Source organism: Salvia splendens, chromosome 11, assembly GCF_004379255.2.
Source record: "Salvia splendens isolate huo1 chromosome 11, SspV2, whole genome shotgun sequence".
Classification (NCBI taxonomy): domain Eukaryota; kingdom Viridiplantae; phylum Streptophyta; class Magnoliopsida; order Lamiales; family Lamiaceae; genus Salvia; species Salvia splendens.
The window spans coordinates 34,206,444-34,229,490 of record NC_056042.1 but is presented as its reverse complement, the minus strand read 5'-3'; the positions used below and the strand labels follow the sequence as shown (position 1 = coordinate 34,229,490).

General features: G+C 35.3%; 1 protein-coding gene and 1 long non-coding RNA gene across 5 annotated transcripts; one reads left to right on the top strand and one right to left on the bottom strand.

The window, feature by feature from the left end:
- The first annotated feature begins 7,085 nt into the window (after positions 1 to 7,085).
- On the top strand, positions 7,086 to 15,411 carry LOC121755725. 2 transcript variants are annotated; one of them, XR_006040859.1, is made up of 6 exons: positions 7,086 to 7,444; positions 7,628 to 7,676; positions 7,774 to 7,840; positions 10,173 to 10,260; positions 12,838 to 12,961; positions 15,158 to 15,411. It is a non-coding gene; the product is annotated as an uncharacterized LOC121755725 (long non-coding RNA). The 2 variants fall into 2 exon arrangements; XR_006040860.1 differs by lacking the exon at positions 12,838 to 12,961.
- LOC121755724 (MADS-box transcription factor 23-like) lies at positions 11,064 to 21,321 on the bottom strand. 3 transcript variants are annotated; one of them, XM_042151082.1, is made up of 8 exons: positions 21,171 to 21,321; positions 20,803 to 21,005; positions 15,298 to 15,376; positions 12,629 to 12,690; positions 11,910 to 12,009; positions 11,781 to 11,822; positions 11,609 to 11,692; positions 11,064 to 11,528 (listed from the first exon to the last, which is right to left on the bottom strand). In XM_042151082.1, the coding sequence occupies exons 2-8, from the start codon at positions 20,985 to 20,987 to the stop codon at positions 11,382 to 11,384; spliced, it is 699 nt and encodes a 232-aa protein (XP_042007016.1). In that variant the 5' UTR covers positions 20,988 to 21,005; positions 21,171 to 21,321; the 3' UTR covers positions 11,064 to 11,381. The 3 variants fall into 3 exon arrangements, with proteins under 3 accessions (XP_042007016.1, XP_042007017.1, XP_042007018.1); XM_042151083.1 differs by having other exon boundaries at positions 21,085 to 21,244; XM_042151084.1 differs by lacking the exons at positions 20,803 to 21,005; positions 21,171 to 21,321 and adding an exon at positions 15,555 to 18,810 and having other exon boundaries at positions 15,298 to 15,426.
- Between the last annotated feature and the right edge of the window lie 1,726 nt (positions 21,322 to 23,047).

Genomic DNA, 23,047 nt, shown 5'->3' with positions numbered 1-23,047 from the left:
ACGATTGACATTCCAGTTCTCACTCCATCATTCAACTCACTCTCATCAAACACGTCTCCCCCAAACCCACTCTCAATCAAAACACTAGCCGCCCCAAAATCGATCAGAAAATCGCAATACAAGTCGTTTCTCGCCGTAAATATTATCTAATCTCGACATTAGTCCGTCGTCTCGGGTTTTCTCCTCATTCTACGGTTTATTTGGCGACGTCGAGCAAGTCATTGTCAACAATTTCTACAAAGGGATAAATCCGGTAAGTTTTCGACCGATGATTGTCGCAACATCTCTAGTATTTTGAAAATCTGAGGTTGTTTTCTTTCATTACAGAAATTCAATATTAGGTCTCTCTATTGTATGTCGTTCGTTAATTGAATTTTTGGTATTCTTTTTAGTGTTTCTACAAATAATCTGTCAATTTACAAATTTTGGTTTGGTGATGAATTTCGATTTTAGTTTGCTACATTATTTAATTTATGCTCATACATTATCTGCTCTGTCCATTTGCAGTACACATGTCTATGCCTTTGAAATTGTTAATGTCAGTTGTTTGGAGTTCTTTAGTCTGCTGCTTATTACATTATTACGAGGTTAAATTTCCATTATTCGGCGAATTACATTTTGCTTGTAGTTCTTTTACATTATGTGTGATCGAGTGTTACATTAGGTATTCTACATTTTACATTATTTTGATTTGATATGCTACATTATTGTGTGCTATACATTTAGAATGCATTGATATACTTTTGAATAATTCCCCTATGGTTTAGCAATCCATGGAGCTAGGGTATAGTACCACTAAATGCATTGAATTTCATTATTTTTTTTGTGTTTTTTGATTACATACAGTAAATAATGTATGAAAAGTGTCATTTAATGTACATGCGTAATAGTAAGTAATGTATATGTGTAAGGATTTAATATGTACATTAATTACTTATGCATTGATACATTATTCAGTCTTATGTGTACATCTAGTCTTCTAATTTGAAGCATCATATTACATCGATTATTTCGATCTGTATAATCCTTATTCTGCATTAATACGTTGTGTTATTAGACATTCAATATATATCTAGACTAATAAATATACGTTTGTCTTATTAGAATCAAAGTGGACAACAACGGCCGACTTCGATGATGACTTTGATGAAGACATTCCCCTTTAATTTATACACCAATTTAGGGAAGAAATGACTGCAGATAGGGAGGCTAAGCGTGCTGCCACGCCAAAACGATTACATTGTTTATAATATTTATATTTTAATGTATAATTTGACTTTTGTACATTAATGATAGTATTGTGTACATTATTTACTGTATACATAGTACATTAATTGTATAAAAACATTTACATTATTTATTAAGTATGTTGGTAATATACATATAGGGAATAAGAATGTAACGCACCATGACATAGAAATATACCATTGTAATAGAGTAATTGTAAGAGGTATATACAATTCATAACTAATGTAGTCATTCACTTATAAATAATGTACGAAAACTCATAAATAATGTAACCATTCAATAGTAAATAATATAGTCATTCACTCTCTAAACGAATGAAGTCCATAAAATACATAACTAATGTAGTAATTCCTAGTGAATAATGTACGGAAACTCATTAATAATGTTAGGCATGTACATAATAAGACTATATTCGTACATTATTTCATGTATAAAATCCAAACCACACATTAGAAAGCGAAATTTTATGCATGTGTTGGTAATATGCCCTAGCCCTATGGGTTGCTAAACCCTAGGGGAATGATCCTAACTCCCTGCCATTGGTGATGGGTCCGTTTGTGAGTCGGTACTACAACCTAGCCCCATGGATTGCTAAACCCAAAGGGTATGGATTTAACTTCCGCCAAACATTCAATCCTTACACATGTACATCATTTAGTATTACGCATGTACATTAAAGACCAATTTTCGTACGTTATTTATAGTATGAAATCTAAAACACAAAAAAAATGAAATTCAATGCATGAGGTGGTACTAAACCCTAGCCCCATGGATTGCTAAACCCAAATGGTATGGTTTCAATTCTCACCAAATAATAAATCCTTACATAAGTACATCATTTCGTATTACGCATGTACATAAAAGGCAAATTTTCGTACATTATTCTAAACCCTCTAACTCCCTTTCCGTAGTCAAGGTTTTGTTAGTGAGTACTATACCCTAGCCCCATGTTTGCTAAACCATTTGGGGAATGGATTTAACTTCTGTTACACATTAATCTCATTGTGATCTACATTAATCAAAGACGGCATATATATTAAACAACCATAATCGTACAGTAATACAATAGTACATTACTTGTTGAAAATTTATAAGATGTAACTCACGAAAAGAAAACATGAAAAACTGTAAATGTCAGATGAATTTATAAAAATAAACGACAATTGATGCAAAATAAAACAAAATATATGAATGAAGTAATCACAAACAAATAGAACATGACAACAAATACATCATCTTTCTAATAAAATTGATGAAAAATTCTCAAACACAAAACATATACATTGGACTAAAACAACGAAATAAATGAAATTACGTTCTTCCATTGTTGACAAAATCGAAAGCAATTAAGGAATATTACTAGAGCTTCTCGAAAAAAAACTTGAAGAATAACTCAAAGATTTGCAGAAGAACGTCGAACTCCAATGAATAAACCATACAGAAGGTAAATGAAACAAATCAATAAGGAAAATAAATCATATTATATATTTACCAAAGTTAAAAGGAGTGAATTAAGGGAAGCAATTAACCGCCTAAAACTATCAATCCCAAAACTACCATTTTTCTTATTAAAATAATAATTTTATTAATAGTAGAGGCATGAATCTAGGTCATTAGATGAACATAATCGTAGGGCTAAAAATAAATTGAATATTGAACAATATATAGAAAAAGGATATGAATCCTCCCCTTATTGATATAGCTTAATCCAAATAAGGACAACTTAGATAATACCATAAAGTCTTGATTCTATTGGACTACATGGATGATGTTGATTGTTGCATTGCTGATCTACTATGATATTGAATGGTTCTAAAAAATGACCAAAACATATGAGAGAAACTCAAATTTCTCCAAATTTCAGAAACTCAAAATTTCTCCAACTCTTGTTTATTAAGTTGTTTAGAAGCTACCATTCAAACTAACAATTAAGTTTATATATAGTCAACAGAAATCCTATTACTAAATGAAAAAGGAAAAAATTAACTCAATCTATTAAGGGCATAAGATATATTCAAATTAAATTTTCTAGTTCTTCCATCTTATCCGTAGTGCACTTATTTTTTTCCCACTCTTTTCCTATGTTGTAACTTTTTTTAAAAAATTAAGTAAATATAGGTTTTGCCTTTAATTTATGGCATTTTCATATTTTATTTAGCTATTTTAAATGTTCAAAAATATAAAAATAAAAAATAAATACTATTAAAAAATATAGTTGTTAAAAAAGATATTGCGAGTTACAAGCCGCCCCCTTTGCTCCACCGGAGATAAACTGCCATAACTTGTGCAAGCGACATATGGGCCATGGGTTGTAATATTTGCTCAGATGCTCAAGGGATACAATCCCTTTACAAAACAAGGCTTTCAATATACAATCAAGATAGATTTATAATGAGAGCCCAAACTGTGGAAAATCTATGGAAAATGATAATACTTAGGCAGCATAAGCCATAAAGCGAGTTAATTAAGTCTGTCAACTAAAAGTGGGACAGGTTTTGATTTAGCAGAATTAGTTATTAATTCGAAGTTTATGGATGAAAAAGAGGCTACGTGTTCTATTTATATCCACTCTAGTGTGACATCAAACACAATTAGAAAACTAATTAATTAGTTAGGGGTTGGCCGATATATTATTTTCTAGAACTAATTTCTAGAACTAAAGATGACTAATCAACAACACATTGTACGAGAAAAAGTGAATCGAATGGGCCAATGTCATATTCCTATGATATTGATATTTTTAACGTATTGAATATCCATGTGATAGTTTAGGATTCTATATAATAGAATTCTATCCTATTTTCATTTATTGAGAAATATGAATTAACTTCTGTTCTCATTCTTGGTTCTGGTGGAAATCGCCCCCTAACATCTTAACTAGGGTTTATCTTTTCCTCTATTTGTTCGTTTAAATCGTGGTGCTCAGTCTCGATAGGTCAAGAACCTATCAATTGGTGCTTTCATTGATTTACTCTTCTCCCCATTTTTACTGTTCACGTGAAACACCTAGAACTCAATCTAGGCTTAGTTTTCCTATCACAAACTCACGCCACTTTTCTTTATCTTTTTGCCATAAATTTTATTGAGTTAAGGTATTAATCCAAATTCATTCCTAAGATATCCGAGCTCAATGCCGCTTCTCAAGGAATCACAACAACATGATCTCCGACAGTGGCGGATCCAGGATCCGGAAATGGAGGGGGCGGAATATATAGTATTAGCTTGGTTTAGTGCGGACATGGCTATTTTTTTTATTGTTCGGGGCGACGCCGGAGGCAAACGGAGGGGGCGGACATTGTAAATTTACATCCCGATAAAGGAAAAATATTCGCACGGAGGGGGCGACCGCCCCCTCCTGCCCCCTAGATCCGCCACTGATCTCCGAGATATCAGGGAGATGCTCGTGGAACTACGTCGCCTAGTCAGCGCTCATGGAGAATTTCTAGCCACGTTTGGGCAGCAAACACGGTCCGATGAGACTTCAGACAGCCTTGGCGAGCGTTCACCCCCGCAGCGTTGGTCGCCCCCTCCGTCGGTCACGCAGGAACCGATGGGTTTCAAGTCTTATTCTGTGCCACGCCTCAAACCTCCACGTTTTGATGGAAAATGGCCCTGGATTGGATCTGTAAGGTCCAAGAGTATTACAACCACCACTACGCTCCGCTCGATGATCGCCTTTATCTTACGAAATACTTGTTCGATCCACCGGCAAGCGATTGGTTTCATAATTATCAAAAAACTAACATTGATGGTTCGTGGGAGGATTTCTTGGTGGCAGTCTATTACCATTTTCTCCATATTTAACAAAGAGGGCCGATGAAAGGCAGTTAGTCACCCTCGATTTTGACGAGATGAAGAAAATTGAAGCAAAGAGCACAAAAACTGAGTGTGAATCAATAGAAGCAAAGAAAGATGAGGTAGAACAAACGCCTGCTCAAGTGGTCGAAGAGGCAGCTCCTGCTGTGGAAGAGGCTCCACCGGCCGAGCCTACTGAATGTTTAGCCAAATCTAAAGTTGATCCGATTGAAGAAAATAAGGTTGAATCACAACGGGATATGAAAACAGAGGAAACACCTGTTGAGGCTGAGGAGATTGAACCCAAAAATGATGTGGCTGAAGCAAAAAGTGGGGTAGCTGCAGAGTTGGTAGAGGCTGAAGCAAAGCCACAAACTGAAGTTGTCGAAATAGCATGTGGAGCCGAAGCTACGCCCAAAGACGTCAAGTCGGGGGGAGAAAGACTTGTTCTATTTGTCTCAGGCCTCAGATGGCTGCGCGATCCCTCCACGCATGGATGTGACATGTTTGGGATTCTCGAAGGATGAATTAATTCTTGCGGGTTATTGTATTTTGGACTACAGTTTTATGCTCAAAGAGGCTGCGCGGTGCTGTGCAATTCGTCAATTTGGTGACGAAATTGGGGTTCACATATTTGATCCAGGACCTTTTGATGTGTCCAAACTGATCTGCTATGGCACGTTGGAAGACTTAACTGCAGCCCTCTCCATAGGCGTCCACAATGAAGGAGAGCACAGAGCTGGAACTACGGGTGTTGCCGTTGGAGCCAAGATTTGGTGTCACTTTCGCAGTGCTTATTTCTTTTTCCCACCTTGAGGACAATGTGGATTTCAACCGGGGGAGAGTTGATAGGGTTCTCGATCTAGCATATTTATTATTTTAGTTAGTTATTCTTAGTTATTTTCCATATCTTTTGTAATCTTTTATTTTAATTATCTTTCTTGATTAGCAAGACACATGTTAGGGTTTAGGATTCTATATAATAGAATTCTATCGTATTTTCATTTATTGAGAAATATGAATTAACTTCTGTTCTCATTCTTGGTTCTGGCGGAAATCGCCCCATATCACCTCAACTAGGGTTTATCTTTTCCTCTATTTGTTCGTTCAAATCGTGGTGCTCAGTCTCGATAGGTCAAGGACCTATCACCCTGAGTTAGTTATAAGTTATAAGTGAATATACTACTATAATTATAAGTGAATATAAGAGGAATATGAATTCTGTTTTTATTATAGTTTATGGTGGAATAATGAGTTAAATGTGAATCTTTCTTACAAAAATATAATAAAACAATTATAAGTAAGCATCGAAAAATTAATTAATAGTCGGAAATAGTATTTTATACAGAACAATTCTTACCCATTTCATCTTATTTTCACTTGGTTTGTTTTAATACGATTATTTATGTGGAAAAGTCGAGAAAACTACGTAGGTGAGTAATGTGGAACAAAGAACAATCTTTAGCAACGTTATTAAAAATAAGTAATTAATGTAGATGAATAAAATATGCACTAGAATATATAAATATGTGTGTATAGTTGTGTGCTTTCACGCAAAACATTATGGAGTAGTATTCCACCTTTTTAAAACAAGATCTATGCATAACTAGCCAGCTTATAATTTCCACATAACACAAGATCTATGTATAACAAGCTAGTTTATAATTTCCACATACACACGAAGGAATTCTATACATAAATGAAAGGTAAATATGATAGATAATAACTAAATGGGAGTAGTTAAATACAATGGACAAAATGTTCGATTACTCAAACAAAGTTGTTTAATGCACTTAGTCTGCTACATCTTTGATTTTTAAACAAGTATGCTTCATACACGTAGCACACTGAAATTTTTGCTAAATATTTAAATTTATGATAAAGCTGCATATTTCTAAAAATTATTAGATTAACCAACATCAGCCAAAATTTATAATTTTTTAGATGCTAATAATAAAATAAAGTAAAATTATTTACATTTAAACTCAAGACCCCTCAATTTTCATTATTTAGATATTTTGTTTAAATTTATTGAGATATTTCCAAGGCTCCACCAACCGTTGGCAATCGGCAGTGCCTACATTCATCTGAATCTGCTGCCACGATTCATCTCTACAAACTTTCTGTTCCCTACAAAGAAGCATTCTCTCTCTCCTGTCTCTCTCTCTTCATACAACACCATGAAGGCTTTGAAGAAGGTGAAGGATTCTCCCTCTCGTAATGGAAACCACAATTTCAGGCGATTCTTCTCCTCACTCACCCGCTTCGTGCATCTTCGTCTTCACTCTCCTTTTTCCCGATTATTCTTCCATTCATCTATTCAATTTTCTGTTTCCGCGCCGCGGATCGATGATTTTGACCTCAGAATAAAAGCTACTGCACATAGCTATACGAGATGAAGGTATATTATAAATTAAATTGCTACTTTCTCGTCTGTACCTCCAGTTTTATACGCTTTGAAATGCATCAAACCGCTTGTTATTTCGATTGCCGGATTATGCGCGCATTCGTACGATATGCGAATACACGCACATGCAAATGCTCACTCTTAAGGATCTGATTCCGTTTTCTATCTCGTCTGCAGTGATAATCCTCTTCCCTTTCAATAAGCTATGGATTCATTAAGCTCAAAGGTACTATACCTATTACTATTTGAATTGCTAAAATTTGCTATTAATGCTTCTGTTTGACACTGTGCATCGTTTTTGTTATCATTTACACTGCCTTTAGGGGGTGTGGAGAAGAAGATATGAGCCTTTTGATAAATGGAACGTAGCGGTAGGGAAGGATCTGAACTGTAAGTGCACTTGTAGATTTGAGCACTATGTATGTTTAGATTACTTTGGTAAAATATTTAGCAATACTAGCTAAGATTAAATAAGTATAGGGGGTTCGACATTTGAGATGTCACACAATTACCACACAAAAATTGCACAAAATCATTGGGTTTGGGTTCACACTGTTATCGGAGTGATGATGCGACTCGTTAAGGTTTGTGTTGTTATCGACAGCCTCTGATGAACACAATAAGAAATGAAATTGCTAATGTATGTTACATTTTACTTTAGTCTTTAGATTATATCATAGTACTTAATAACTAAAAAATTAGAACCTTGTCTATGCATTTTATGACTTCAAAATCCCAAAATAAAATTGTGATACATATAATAGACATAAGGAAAACAACAAAAAAATTGATTTGAACATTTAATGTCCTAAACCAAAATACTTAGGTTATTGGGCCAATTTTCTTGTTTGTGAATGCTGTAAATTTTAATTTCGTGTTTGGATTAACTTTTTAGGCACATTAAGCATGCTATGCATTATCTTATTGTACTGTGCCCTCAATATTATGGTTGGGTAAGGGCATCATCTTCATAAATGCTAGGACTAGTGAATGTATATGGTGTTATTTAAGGGGTCATTACTTTTGAGGATTAGGTTACAAGATAAAAATAATATATCGAGGCAAATCACTTGTAGTTGTATACTAAGGTGGCGTTGGAATATCACAAGGCTCTTGATAATTTTATCTTTTGAACTAATTTTGTTTGATTCATATCCCCTTTGAAAGGTTAGGTAGTATTAGAGGAATCCTAGTAATGATGATAAACATACTCAATCATGTATTTTATCAAGCATGAAAGTAATCACCCCTAAGAATATTGATAGCTTGATTATAAGACGTTTTGTTGATTGCATATGAATATTGGACAATCTTATTTTTGTTTCTCTTTTGCTTTCCCTTTTCTTTTTTCCCAACTATTGGATCCTTTAATGTGTTCATTTGTATCGGACTTGGATGCACTTTTCTTATTTGGGTTATAGGGTCCTAAATATCTGTGCATGCTGATTCAACATGTTATCATCCCACTCCGCTCTATTTAAAGTCTCTTATATAAGTTAGTCTAAAATATCCACATCTTTCAAGGAATTCTCTCTGAGTGTTGCTACTTGCTTGGATATGTTTTTGTATGTAAGAAAATAGAAAACCTATGATTACTTTGCAAAATTCTACATATCTCTCTACCAACAATGTTATTTTAGAGAAGAATGCTAACATAGGGTGCTTTGCTAAACCATTGCATAAATTATTATAAGGTGTAAATTGGTGATGCATACACGATTTCAAATTTATAATGGCTCCGGAAAGAAATTCAGAATATATTTAAATCATATCTTGTGAAATAAAGAAAGTCTGTGCTCGTTTATTTCGGGAAATATTGTTAATAAAGAGTAATACAAAGGGTTTTCTCTTTTATAATCGGTCTAATACCATACTCCATGTGGTAGCTTAACTTACTATTATTACAGATAATTATTTAAATCAATCTTGGGGAACTTCTCCGTTGAATTAGCCCAACATCATTATTCCATGAATGCCACCCCTCTTGATCTACATAAATGCCTTCTTGAGAGTCGCCTTATCTCCAGTGTCAGTCGTTCGACTTACAATTGAACTTGCAAAGAATCAATCTCATGTAACATTCTAAGACTTGGTGAACAATTTTTGAGTGCTGAACAAATCAGAATAATCAAGTTTTGTAGAGTTCTAGAGAAGTCGAGATAAGTGTCTGTAGAATCTGTTGTAGAATCTACGGTGCTGGTAACATACATGTGTCCTCTGGTCATGAAGTGGTTTATGTACAGAAATTCTGGTTATTTCTAATGCTTATTATGTCAATCCCATAGGAAACACTGTGAACTTGGCTGATCATAAAATTTGTGGGCATGGGATATTGTCACTGAGAAAATTGTTTTGTTCCTTCCGACCGATCAGCCATCCTCCACTTAGACTTCAGAATTGTGAATGCCTGAATGGTTATACCATACTTCTAGTAATATTCAATATCACATGGAAATATTTTTTGTAGTTCAATGATTAAAATAATATCCACGTTTTTTATGATCAACATTAAACGAAAGGTGGTTGAAGTGGTAAATTTCTCTTTGCAAATGGCCTTTAGGTTTTCTCTGTGTACTTTACTTGTCCAATGGAGAACTTAGTGGACTTGTGATATTATCATTCTGTGTAACTTTAGCCCGTTAAAGGAATATGTTGAAGCTGGTCATGCCTTTTTTTTGTCTTCATTGCCTCCAGATGTAAACGTCTGGCTTTTCCATTACAGGAATTCCAATGATGGAAGTATTGTCTAATATGTCTCCCATGAGACTTCTCCCCCGCCTTTCATGGAACCTTGAGCATTCTCTTTGTCTGTAAGTACCATCTTATGTTTAGTTCATACATATACTGTATTCACCTAAATATATTTGATGCTTCGCTGATTGCTTGATCCATCAATATGACTTTCCATGTGTGGCTTTTCTTATTTTTAGTGAGATTTTTGTATCATCCCTTTTTGGGCCGTTTAGTGTGAAAATCATGTATCAGTCGAAGTAGGTAGTAAGATATTTTATTTTCCAAATTCCAATGTATTGTTTTGTGTAGAGACACAAAAATAATGAAAACTATCCTTGAACTTTCAAATGTGCAATACATGATACATGATTATAGATAAAACGATAAGCTGAAGCCTTGTAGGTGTTGGCTCAATTAGGTCTTCATGTTGAAATCTGCATATATGAACTTTGGCATATGAACTCAAAACTTTGGTCTTGAGATTCTCTTGTTATGTGCAAAATATTCATGAATGCAGTTGATTCATGATTACAGAGGACATATTTAGGACCTTGTGAAGTGCACATTCATGAAGAAATATGGAAATACCAGTTTCACATTAGACCTTCTAAAGTAGAGAAATTAATTTATGATTGCTGTACCTCATAGATACACGTATACCATGAGACCACCACTCTTCTAGGCTTTTGCAGTTCCCACCATGCTGGATTACTACTTATATTTGTCTTGTGATTGTTATACTTTCAATGTTCCACTTCAATTACATTCTATGTTTTAACCCGTTAATCAATATATATGTCTTTTTTCAACTACTGTTGGGCTTTTTTCAGTTAGACAGTTTTTTTGAACTTTTGAAATATAGTAAAAAATAAGAAAGAAGTTGAGTCCAACACAATCATTTCTTTTCTTTTGAAGACTTGAGGCTTCTTTCTTTACAGCCAGATTTCTGATGTTTGCGAGATGCAATTCCAATACTCATGTTTTTTAATCCAAATTCCAAATAATAGCAGTCAGTATCTTCGACTTTTAACAATTGTTACATAAGATTCTAACTGCTGTCTTCTCATCATCAATGGTCAAGTGAACATTCTTGAAAATTATCTGTCGTTTTGATAATGCATTTGCAGTCTGCTACACCTTATCCAGTATTGGAAGGCAGAAACTAGTTTGGTGACTTTTAGGTTTATATGAACAAAACTTACTCTGACTTTGTAGCCTCATGATTTGTTTGTTGTGGCTGGCAAAGCTGGAGGCATATACGTGCATCTGGGTCATCTCTGATGCATAATCCTTCAGTCATGAATGAATTAGTGTCTGCACCAGTTGCATCTCTTGTTCCATACACCTGAAATATAAGCACTATTAGGAATTTTATCACCAAGAGGACATTGATATATACTTGTATTTTTAAGCCTGCGACACTACCTTCTTATACAAATCCATGTTTTCTTGGCGAATTGCTGTTACCTTCTTCTGCAAGTCTGATTTTTCTTGGTGGACCAGGTTCGCCTGCAACAAATTCAGGATGATTAGTGCTTTAGTTCTTTCTGCATTAGTGCAATAGCATTCTTGAGTGCGTGCAGTATCCTGGGTCGACCTTCTGATTCAGCTCTTCTATCTGATCTATTAAGATATGGTCCTACAAGGAGAAAAAATATATATAAATTGGTTGTTAGAGATCATAATTGACCATTCATGCTGTATCAGACTCAGAAAAGTAATGTACCTTCCTCATTCGGACAGCCCGTAGACTCATCTCCAGCTGGTTTTCTAAGTTCTGTAGGTCCTTGACATTTAAATCATTAAGCCCTTCACCAAGTAACAGCCTGCAGGAATGGCAGATTTTATTGGATAATAATAACATGGACTGCCATTTTGTTATATTTTTCTCATTATTGGTACTGCACGCTTACATATATCTGTCCTTGTTAGTGTGTCATATTGAACCTTTCTGCATCAAGCATAAGATTTACAAGTCCAACAAGTTTAACCAAATTGGCAAATGTTCAAGTCTAACATCATTGGTTCAATCATTGGATTGCTTGATGCCTGATGCACTATGATCTGAGAAGGGACGCAGTTATTATATAGAAGTCTTGAAAAAGTGTATTGCGGCTTTTAGGTTCCATAGCTGTCAGAAATGAGGTTAATGGCATCCTAGGAGGTTTATTTTAGGCACTGTTTTTCTTTGTTCAGTCATATTGCTTACGCGTTTTGGCTCTTCTTCTGTCCTTGTATTCTAAATTATTTCTTCCTAATGTTACTAAAGAAATAAAAGCTTTTATGTTTGTTTGAGCTAGAATTGCATACCTAATATTTAAATGATACCAGTAGAGAAACCATATGATTCAACAATGAAATATATCCAACATGCAATGAATGTCATCTCATGCATTCAACTGTGTTAAATATCATTTCCAAAGCTGAATGATGATAGAAATATACCGGTGGTTTTCTTGTAACTTCTGTAATTGTTGCCTCAGCATATTAACTTCACTTTGCCAATACTGTGAAGTTCAGAATCATCATTTGTTATGCTGCCAAATTTGAAGCAGCAAACTCTCTAGCATTTTTTAATTAAGGCAAAAATATATGCTTTGCATAAAAAAGAATACAAATAACCTGCTGACTGGCATTGGCTTTATATCTTCCAGATATAAATGATAGAATGAAGATGGTTAAAGAAGACAAACACAGAAGATAAATACTCTAAAAAATGAGGTCTACAGATACACCGCATCTTCCGTAACTCTACGATCAAAAGATGCCAAATCCCACGTAAGTTCATCTAATAAACCCTGTTTACACCTATGCAGACTGGCCAAATTCCAACCTAGAAATAACTATAGCTGCTAATGAAATTACGACTTAACTAATAATGGAATAACAAAATGAAAATATATCTTCTACTCAAGCCCTCTCTTGCAGACCTTAAAGGGTACTCTGTCAGCCCTGCCCACTAACATAGCCTTGTTCTCAAGGCTGAAGTTCGGACCTGTCCCCAAACACCTTAATCCATCTAAGTACAGTCTCTTCATTGCTCATCCCTGCCATTTAATCACCACCTGCGCCCACCTTTCCACCATCCCTTTCCAGCTCCGCCTTTGCAACACTCCAGCTAAAAGAAGTGAAGGGCTAACCGCCAATGTTATCAAATAGCAGATATGGCGGCGCCATGGCGCTATGGCATGACGTTCTGTGGTGGAAATGCCATAGCAACATGGCGCTGCCGTAGCACCGCCATATCCGCCATTTGACAACATTGCGTGTGTACTGCATTTAGGAATGGGGCATTATGCAAGAAACATGGATGTTAGAGCTGTATTTTATGATTTATTAATTGTTTTAAGAGTTTTAGATGTTATATTTTTGTTATTTTCCAATTTTTGAATTATGTATAAATAATAAGTATTATTTTATTTATTTAATTATTGACCGCCATATCCGCCATACTAATACGCCATATCCCTGTGGCGGTTTTTAGGCGAACCGCCATAAGCCGCCATACGAGATTGATAACACTGCTAACCGCCAACAAATCATCTGGTAATTTGCTGCTGGCTTCGCAAGGAAAAATGTAGGATCAGATGCACCCTTGAAGCTGGTGTCAGCTTCCAACGACATCTCACCACACCTATCCTAGCTTTCACCTCAAACAGCCTAAAGAAATGGGGAACTAGCCTACTATTGGCTGCTGCAAACAGTGTCCTCTGCTGTTAAGGAGGAATTTAATATATACCTAATCCCGTGTTGAGAACTCGACATGCCTTGGTGCTTGTTGTCTTCTCTCAGTTATTCGTTGTTGCATCCTTCTAACTGGAATTTCAGATGGTCTGTAACGTCATCCATCTCCCAAAACAAATTAAGTAGCACCTGCTCTCCCACACAACAGCCACATACTCCACCCTTTAGGCCTTTTGAGACACAAAAACACCAAAGATTTGTCTCTAGAAACCAATTCCATATCTCTGTATGTTTGTGTGTCCATCTGTTTTTAGGGACCCTTCAACAAGTAAATAGAAAATAGGATCCCCATGCTCACTCTAACTGGGTGTTTAAGCCCCCCCAAAATGAAAAATGCCATACTTGGGAAAACAATGGATAACAACTAAAACTCAATCCACACCCTCTCAACGAGGTGGCCTCGTGCTTAAGTCTAGACTTTTGTCCTCGCCCATTCTGTTCAGAATGGGCTGTAGGCTATCAGAAAATTTTCAATTTGAGCTCAAAATGGTAGCTAAATTTTCTGGTTTCAAGCTCTGTCTCTAAATCAATATCAATATTATCAAATATATTATGAAAAGAAAAATGCCTGACAAATGACATCAACAAGTTTGGCAGTAGTCTGAAATGAAGAGTCCCACTTTCATCTTCATTAAGTTCCCCAAATTCCATCAGCCCAAATTCGTCAAGACCACAGGTAAATCACTAATCACTGGAATGCCAAAGAAATGGGAACAATCAAGCATCTGGGTATCAACCAAACCAACAATTTCACCATTATAGTCCAAGAAAAAACAGTAATTGAAGACGTACACTTGCGTGCTGTAGGGATTGATGTCTCTCTCGTCATGAGAAAGTTATTTAGCTGAAGTTTACGTATAATAGGCTTATGCAACTGTGAGGAATGTACTAGGGTCTAGGAGTCAGTCATTCATAGTGGTAAACCAGTTTAAACTTCCTAGCTGGAATTTTAGAAGTGCTGGAAGAAACTATGCTTAAAAGCTTATCCAAAAGCTCGAGGTTGGCTGCCGGGGACAAAATATTTTAGCTTTTTGATGTGTATTAGTATATTTTTTGTAGATATTATATTAATCTCTGTATGCCATTGTAATTGAAAAGTTCATGATTTATGCAAAAATCTCAACTTAATCTACCATTGATGATTGTAAAAGTTAATATTACTTTCTTTTTTTTGCTCTCTCTTATGACATAATTTTTTCTAGCCTTAACTTTTTTGTGCGAAATTCATAGGATATTTACACTTTCTGGTTCATAAGATCAATGCTCTTCATAGAGAGGGAGGTACACACAAGAAAATGAGTTGGGCATGGGAAAATCATCCAGGTTTCGTGTATTATGATATAAGACTGACATTTGGCCAGGAAGATTACCTTGACTTCAGAAATTGAATTCAACAACTGGTGAGGTTCCTCTTTTGCTTTGTTATACCTTTCAATCACCGACTTCATACTGCATAAAATCAGCATAAATATCAGAAATTGCAAGTTATAATGGTGTTCCTTGAATGTGCAAGGGATATTCATAGTAGTAAGTCATGCACAATGATAAATGCATGACTTACTACTATGAATATCCTTTACATATTCTAAGATTCATGATTGTGCATGACTTACTACTATGAATATCCCTTGCATATTCTAAGATTCATGATTGTTGCTCAGTTCCTGATAAATTCTTTGATCCATTTGTATAAATACTCTTAATTAGTTGCTGAAAAGTAACTGTATAAAGGAACCTAGGTTGAAGTGTCATTTTTTCAGTACATGAGGAGTGAAGAAATAAGCTTGTTTCTTTGAATAGACTTCTCCTATTTCTGGGTTCTCGGTATGACAGTGTCTAAGTTTATGCAAATAGTTTAGTTCTATAACACTTATTTATAATCAGTAGGATGCTCTCCACTCTTTCTGTTTGCTACGTCTATTTTGAAGTACTCCCTCCGTCCCATAATAATATGGGCATATGATATGACACGAGAATTACGACAAAATTGGTAAAGCAAGAGAGATGAGGAGAAGGGTAGGTAAAGTAGTGGTAATGGATCATTGACCATTCAATCTTTCGAGGTTATTTGGTTATATTTACACTATATAATGTGTCCAATATATATATCATCACATGCACATTCTTACTTTCCAAAATTTAATATGAATGTTTCTAAACTAAATAAATTCAATGATGAGAGGATACATACTTGGCCGTGGCAGTCACTGAGTTTTAATAAATGTTAGAGACTCTATTGTGGTTGAAGAATAATTCACACCCCTCTCATGAATTAGTTTCATGGATTGTACCTTCCTCCTTTGGATGTTTTGAAAATAAGTGCTTGATCCTATGTTTTCATTGATATTCTATGGAACTCTATTACGATCACTGATGTTCTACGAAACCTCCAATAAGACATGCCAAGGCGGTTTTCCAAGCATATGAATTTCTATTTTGGTCTACGTGTCAAAGCTTAGAGTTAATTTTAGAGAAAAATAAGCAAATGGAAGTTTGTCAAACACTTAGCTTATTTCCTCATTTTTCTTCATAAATTCAAATGATTTCTTAAAATCCTTGCCAAGTTGAAAAGAGATTATAAATGGCGGTCTAAGGGAGTAACTAGCACAACTTTATTTTAAGTTACACTATCCATATATGAGGTTAGCTCTTTCATCACTTTTTCTAATGCATCAACACGATCAACCAAGTTTCGTGTGACCACCATTACTATCCACGTTCACCGTACCAATTTGTTAGAGAAAAGGAAGCAAATGGTAATTTGTCACACTTTGTAAATGAAATTGAAATGGAGTATTATTATTGAAATAAAAGATAACTCGTTCAGAAGTTCTTCTTCCTTCATAGAAAGCTTCTCGTTAGAAAGGTCTTCTTCCCTTCATGGAAAACATCAACAAAGTTGTTCACACTACAATACTCGAAGATAAGACCCCTTCAACATCCGAGGACATCTATTTATAATTGTAGAAAAAAGAAATATAACATGTGTTGGAAAATAATAACTAGAACTTTATATTCAAGTTCCACTATTAGTAACTGACTCCACTACTTGTGACCGACACATTACTACTCCAATTCTCCTACATTGAAGCAATTCTTGCGTATATTGTACTATGAGGATGAGGGATACGTTTCAAGGTGTATCTCGATTGTCAGGGGGCAATATGTTCAATCTACGATGTGTTATCACCAAGGGTCTCTTGCCAAAGACTAGATAATTTGAGAAGAGAAATCCTTGCATATAGGGGTAGAAGGTAAGAAAACGAGAAGTATAGGTAAGTTTAGTCGTTATAGTTAATGAACGTGAGACATCACCTATTTGTAATGAAACCATTACCCTTAACTGGTTCTATCTACGATCTGGGAAAAGAACTACCTAAAGAAAATTCAAAACATAGCTTATAGATATGCTCGACATTATTTCAACTTACTATATGACAAAAACACCAATTACTTGACTAAGAAGAAATCTAAACATAATCCGCAAGACAGGTAGGTGGGCAGGTACTTTGATGTGCTCGGCCATTTGGTGGTGGTTCTTGCATATGTTGATGTACTCGTGACAAAGAGGTTGTTAAGGAAGAAAAGGGCATAGAGTGGAAGACTTATACTTCGAAGAAATGGATTGATGTTTCATGTCCCATGGACCTATAGGGGTGGTTTGTGTAGTCAATTCTTCTCGTTTCACTACTTTTCTTATTTTTTTTGTGTGTATGCACCTTCCACCCCCTCGAACATACATCAATAACTTAATTGGCACAAATGTGCTCGGACGATAGTTATATAGAATTTTTTTTAAGATAATCATCTAAATTAATCCACATAGATAGGGATGCATGGTTTCATACCTTCATTCAGAACCATAACCATCTCATGGGTGTTGGCGTACATTTAAGGTTAGGTTATATGTCCATTTTTTTGGAATCATAACCAGTTTTTAATCGTTAGTTTTGGTCTGAAATTGCAAAATTATAAAATTGGCAAAAATTGGGGAAGACCTTGGAATAAGTTCAAAAACATTCAAAAACAGTAAATAAATCTGCCAAAACATTGCACCATTAGTTTTGACCGAAATTGGAAAATTGGGAAAAATGGCAAAACCATGGAACAAGTTGACAAACATTAAAAACCAAGTTAATCTGCGAAAACATTGAACATTTCAATTTTGGTAACGAACTTATTACTATTCTAATTTTTTACATAAAAATCAATCACATTCCATACACTTAATCTAAGTAATCAATGAAGATTGCATGTATTATTGTTCTAACAAATTTCATGTTTCAACGAGGAAGAGACGAAGCTTGAAGCATGCAAAAGATATATCGACCATACCGCATGGGCCATAACTCTAGAATGGTTATTGCATGGTCCGTGGAAGTTTTCTATGCATTACCATTGAGGTTGTGAAGAGGGAAGCACGTCCCGTGCTTAAATTGATGTTGTAACACAGCCCGTGCAAGTTAAGGGGAGTCCATGAGCGTTTGTTCGTAACATCTGTCACGAAACACACCTTTGAGAAAAGACCATGCACGGCCCATTCGATATTTGGAATGGCCAACTCTCGACCTGCGAGAGTGATGCACGGACCTTGCATGTTTGGTTGTTCAACACACAACTCGTGCCTTAGACTCGTCGGTTATCAGCAAATTAATGAGTTAACAAGCGAGAGAAGTCAGTTTTACACATCATTCTATTGATGAAAAATATGAGAGAAGTCTAGGAAAGGAAGAGGAGAAGAAGGAGAAAGTGATCCACCATCATCTCGTAGATAAACGACGTCGAATGAGTGAAGAGCACAATGATTCCAACAGTTCAGTATTCCAACGGAATTGAACATAAAACGTACAAGTTCCTTACTTTTTTTTTATAAAAATAACTAGAAACTTCTAAAAGGTTAAAATATTAATTGATTGCTTTCTATAACATTAAAAGAGATATTATTTCAGAAGCTGTTTCCAATATCGTTATCTAATTATTTTCATCGTAAGAATCTTTTGAGTATGCAAGTTTATTACTTCAATAAATATATTGCAGAAATTGAGAAGATTTAAAGGTAGCCGTACTCGCTAAAATGGAGATACCGACATTAGCAATTAACGATGAAGATAATCACATAATCTAATTTATCCTCCAAGCTTTGATGCTTTCGAGATTCTCACTAGATTTTCACATACTCAGAGGCCTAATTAACTCGTTATTTTAGGGATAATTGTGTTCTGTTATACTATAGGATATTTGAATTTTGCGCTAAATGTACTCCTTCCTTCCTAGCTTAAAAAAGATGTTTCATTTGACATTTTGTTTGGCAAAAGAATTAAGAAAAAAAATGTTTAGTGAATTAAATGAGTAGAGAGAATAAAGTACTGTAAGAAAACAAAAAATAAAATAGAAAGATAATTAAAGATGAGAGAAAATAAGAGTTAAATTTTGCCAAAAGAGGTTATGAGTCAATTAACTTGGGATGTCTCGAAAAAGAATACAAATATCGATTAACTTGGGAGGGAAGGAGTAGTAAGTTTGGGTTAACTAATTGCAATATTATATTACGAACACTGAATTCGGATCGAGTGGTCTATAATTATTCCGATCAATATTTAATAATTTGATTATTGCGCTATACTATAGATTTATTATTATTGAATAAAAGATTATAAACATAGAAATTAAAGATAGAAAATGAAGAATTTGAGACATATGATAATTGACACTAGTTATGTATGTATACTCACAAATAAATTTGGTATACTATTTCATTACGTATTACTACTCCCTCCGTCCCAAAGAAGATGCACACGTGGGAGATGGCACGAGATTTTAGGAGATGTTGTTTTGTGTGTTAAGTGGTGAGAGAAAATATAATTTTATAATTGATATGAGAAGAAACTTTTTCCGAAAAGAGGAAATGTGACATCTTTTATGGGACAAACTAAAAAGGAAAGTGTGACATCTAATATGAGACGGATGGAGTACTATATTTCTTCTTCAAACAAAATCCCAGCTTTTGAGAGATAGAGGAAAAAAATATATTGAGATTCTTCTAGACATCATCGAATATATAGAAATGCTACACTAGAGATGTACTAATAAATATAGAAAAGATCAATAATAGTTCCTCATTTATCCTGATGATAGTGGTGGATCGAAGAGTCTTAGTAACTAAACTACAAGTTTTCTAGGTATAATGATAATACTGGCAAGAATGCTAAGAATTGTGTTATTATTTGTGGTTTAGTAATTCTCAAGTACTCAACTTAGTGAAACATCCATAACCATTCCCCAACACTTTGTTGTACATTTGATCGCTTTTTGTGTGTTGTTTACATAAGTTAGTCTAAAATCATGTTATAAAATAAAAAAAAATGTTAATATGGACTAAACAAGAGCAATGTTCGTTTGGTTTATAGCATAATATTCATCTATATGGCGAACTTTTAACATACAACTTATGTGCGGAGGACAACTAAACGAGAGCAATGCTAGTTTACCAACGAATTTGTGGTCGTCCGTGAAATTCACGAAAATATATGCATATATATACGTTTATTTGAGTGTACATATATACAACATTATCTCTCAAATCAATAACACAAAATATACATGGACATTAATTAAGCTGATAAATTAATATTAGACACTTTATGCGATCATAAAATAACAAACGCAATACACGTGAATCACCTAAACTATCCGCAGATCACAACGCACAAAATCATAGACTTCTCAGCTCAATCGATTCATCTTAAATAAAATCAAACACAGCTCAAAAACCACACCCAAATTCACAGCTCCAGAAAACAAACAAATCACAGAATAATTTCACAATATTTCTGGAAAAAAAAACGAAGAGAGATGGAGATTAACGAAGCAATTACCTGGCTGTGCTTCCGAAATCGTACAGTTTCCCGGTGCTGGAGAAGATGATGAGCGCGACCTCCGCATCGCACAGAATCGCGAGCTCCTTCGCCTTCTTCAGCAATCCATTCCTCCTCTTCGAAAACGTCACCTGCCTGCTCGTCATATCGTCGATCCTCCTTATCACTATCTTCCCTCTCCCCATTTCTCGGCCGATCCACAGCTAATAACATCAATTTCTCCATCAAATTGGGGAAAAATGCACGGAATAAACTCGAAACGTCAACGCGCAGATTGCTCACGGTTTACAATCGATTGCAGCACGCGCGTTTCCGCCTCTCGAAAATCGAAGATTCGTTTCGTTTCACATGAGAAAAGGCACACTTACTTGGAAAAGCGACGACTGAGCTGAGCAATGATCTACTCCGAAATGAGGAGAGAGAGAAACAGAAAGAGGAGTGAGAAATTTCAATTTTTGTCACATATTCGCCCAGTCGGCTGCTATTTATGGAAATTTGTGGATTGGGAATAAAAGGTTTTGGGTTTGAAATGGAAAAAACAGCTTCCCTTTTAACCAAACCGGTGGTGGTTTTAGTTGAATGGACACGTGGACCAATGGGAATGCGGAAACGGTATAGCCATATGGATCAGTGACGCGTGTTCCATATTGGGAAAGTTCCCATTTTTGGGATATGTAAAGTGAATCGACATATTTGACCTCGGGTCTAATATTGGAAATGTCTGGTATAGTTTTCCATTCTATAATAATAGAGCAATTTATTTTGAGCACATAGAAAAGTGTGAAATGTATTAAATAAAAAAAATAATAGAAAAAAATGTATAACTAATAAAGTAAGAGAAGGAAAAATAAAAATAGAAAAATGTGTTATTTTTACTAAAAAATATTAATGGCTCTATTACTATGTAATGCTTAAAATGGAAAAATATCTCTACTATTATGTAACGTATGGAGTAATTAATTAGATTAAGTGATTGAATGTGTTATTTAAATATTGAATTAATTTTAAACATTTGTATTTTCGATTATTACAACAATTTCTCAACGATAACTCCCTCTTCTTCCGACATCGGGCTATCTCCCCCTACTTCCAGATCCAATATGGATCCGTAGTGGCGTGCGTAAGGGGAGGCCGCGATGGTGGTGTTGACCAGAATTTAGTTCTATTGCTGAAAGGCCGCCAGAGAGCCCATCGTTGCATGACGTCATCGCAGTGGGGTGATTTTAGGACGCACTCGCTCTCTCTTCCAACCATCTGAGCCAGTGGCGGATCCAGGGGGCAGGTGGGGGCGGTCGCCCCCACCGTGCGCCTAATTTTCCCTTATCTCGGATGTATATTTTCCATATCTGCCCCCTCCGTTGTCTCCGACGTCGCCCCGTTGACCGAAAAAAAATAACCATTAAATGCATCCACAGACTTGCTAAGTTGTATGGCATGCCTCGATCCAAAAAATGATTTCGCTGCTTTTAATGTTCATAAGCTTGTTCATCTTGCTACTCTTTACCGAAGGACTTCACATCGACTCAACATACTGAATTGTTTAAACAACTTGAAACTTTTGTTGATGTTGTGAGAAGAGATGCACGATTGAATGGTATTGAAGATTTGGCTAGCCTATCTCAGAAGATTGTTGAAACCAAGAAAGATAAAGTTTTTCCGTTGGTTTATCGTCTGATTGAGTTGGTATTGATCTTACCTGTAGCGACTGCATCTGTTGAAAGAGTATTTTCAGCAATGAAATTTGTCAAGACTGACTTGCGGAATAGGATGAGAGATGAGTGGTTGAATGACAGTTTGGTAGTATACAATGAAAGATCCATCTTTGCTAGTGTTTCCAATGAAAGAATCTTGAAACGTTTTCAAGATATGGATACCCGTAGAAATCAGTTGTCTCGGTTAACAGATGCTAGAGCTACTTGAATTGTAATAGACTTTCATTTTGCTAAAAAAACATATTGAAGTATTATATTTAATATTTTATTATTTTATTCCGCCCTCTCCGTTTTTTAATCCTGGATCCGCCACTGATCTGAGCGGTTTGTGTTCTTAGTCAATTCCCACTGCCAGCAGACGTGCCAAACCGAACCGAGACGTCGACGGGATGAGGATGCGGTGGGGACTAAAAAGTTGTGCCAAAACAATCAATCTTAGTTAATGTATCACCATTAAAATCTCTAATTTTTATTGCCAATACAAGTTGAATCACGCATATGGTGAAAATTAATGATTTTTCCTAGCAAATTTA

Coding starts and splice junctions, on each gene's coding strand:
- LOC121755724 (XM_042151082.1), bottom strand. CDS start 20,987: ATGGGGAGAGGGAAGATAGTGATAAGGAGGATCGACGATATGACGAGC. Junction 11,823..11,909: donor GGGCTGTCCGAATGAGGAAG/GTACATTACTTT, acceptor TTCTCCTTGTAG/GACCATATCTTAATAGATCA. Junction 11,529..11,608: donor ACATGGATTTGTATAAGAAG/GTAGTGTCGCAG, acceptor CTTATATTTCAG/GTGTATGGAACAAGAGATGC.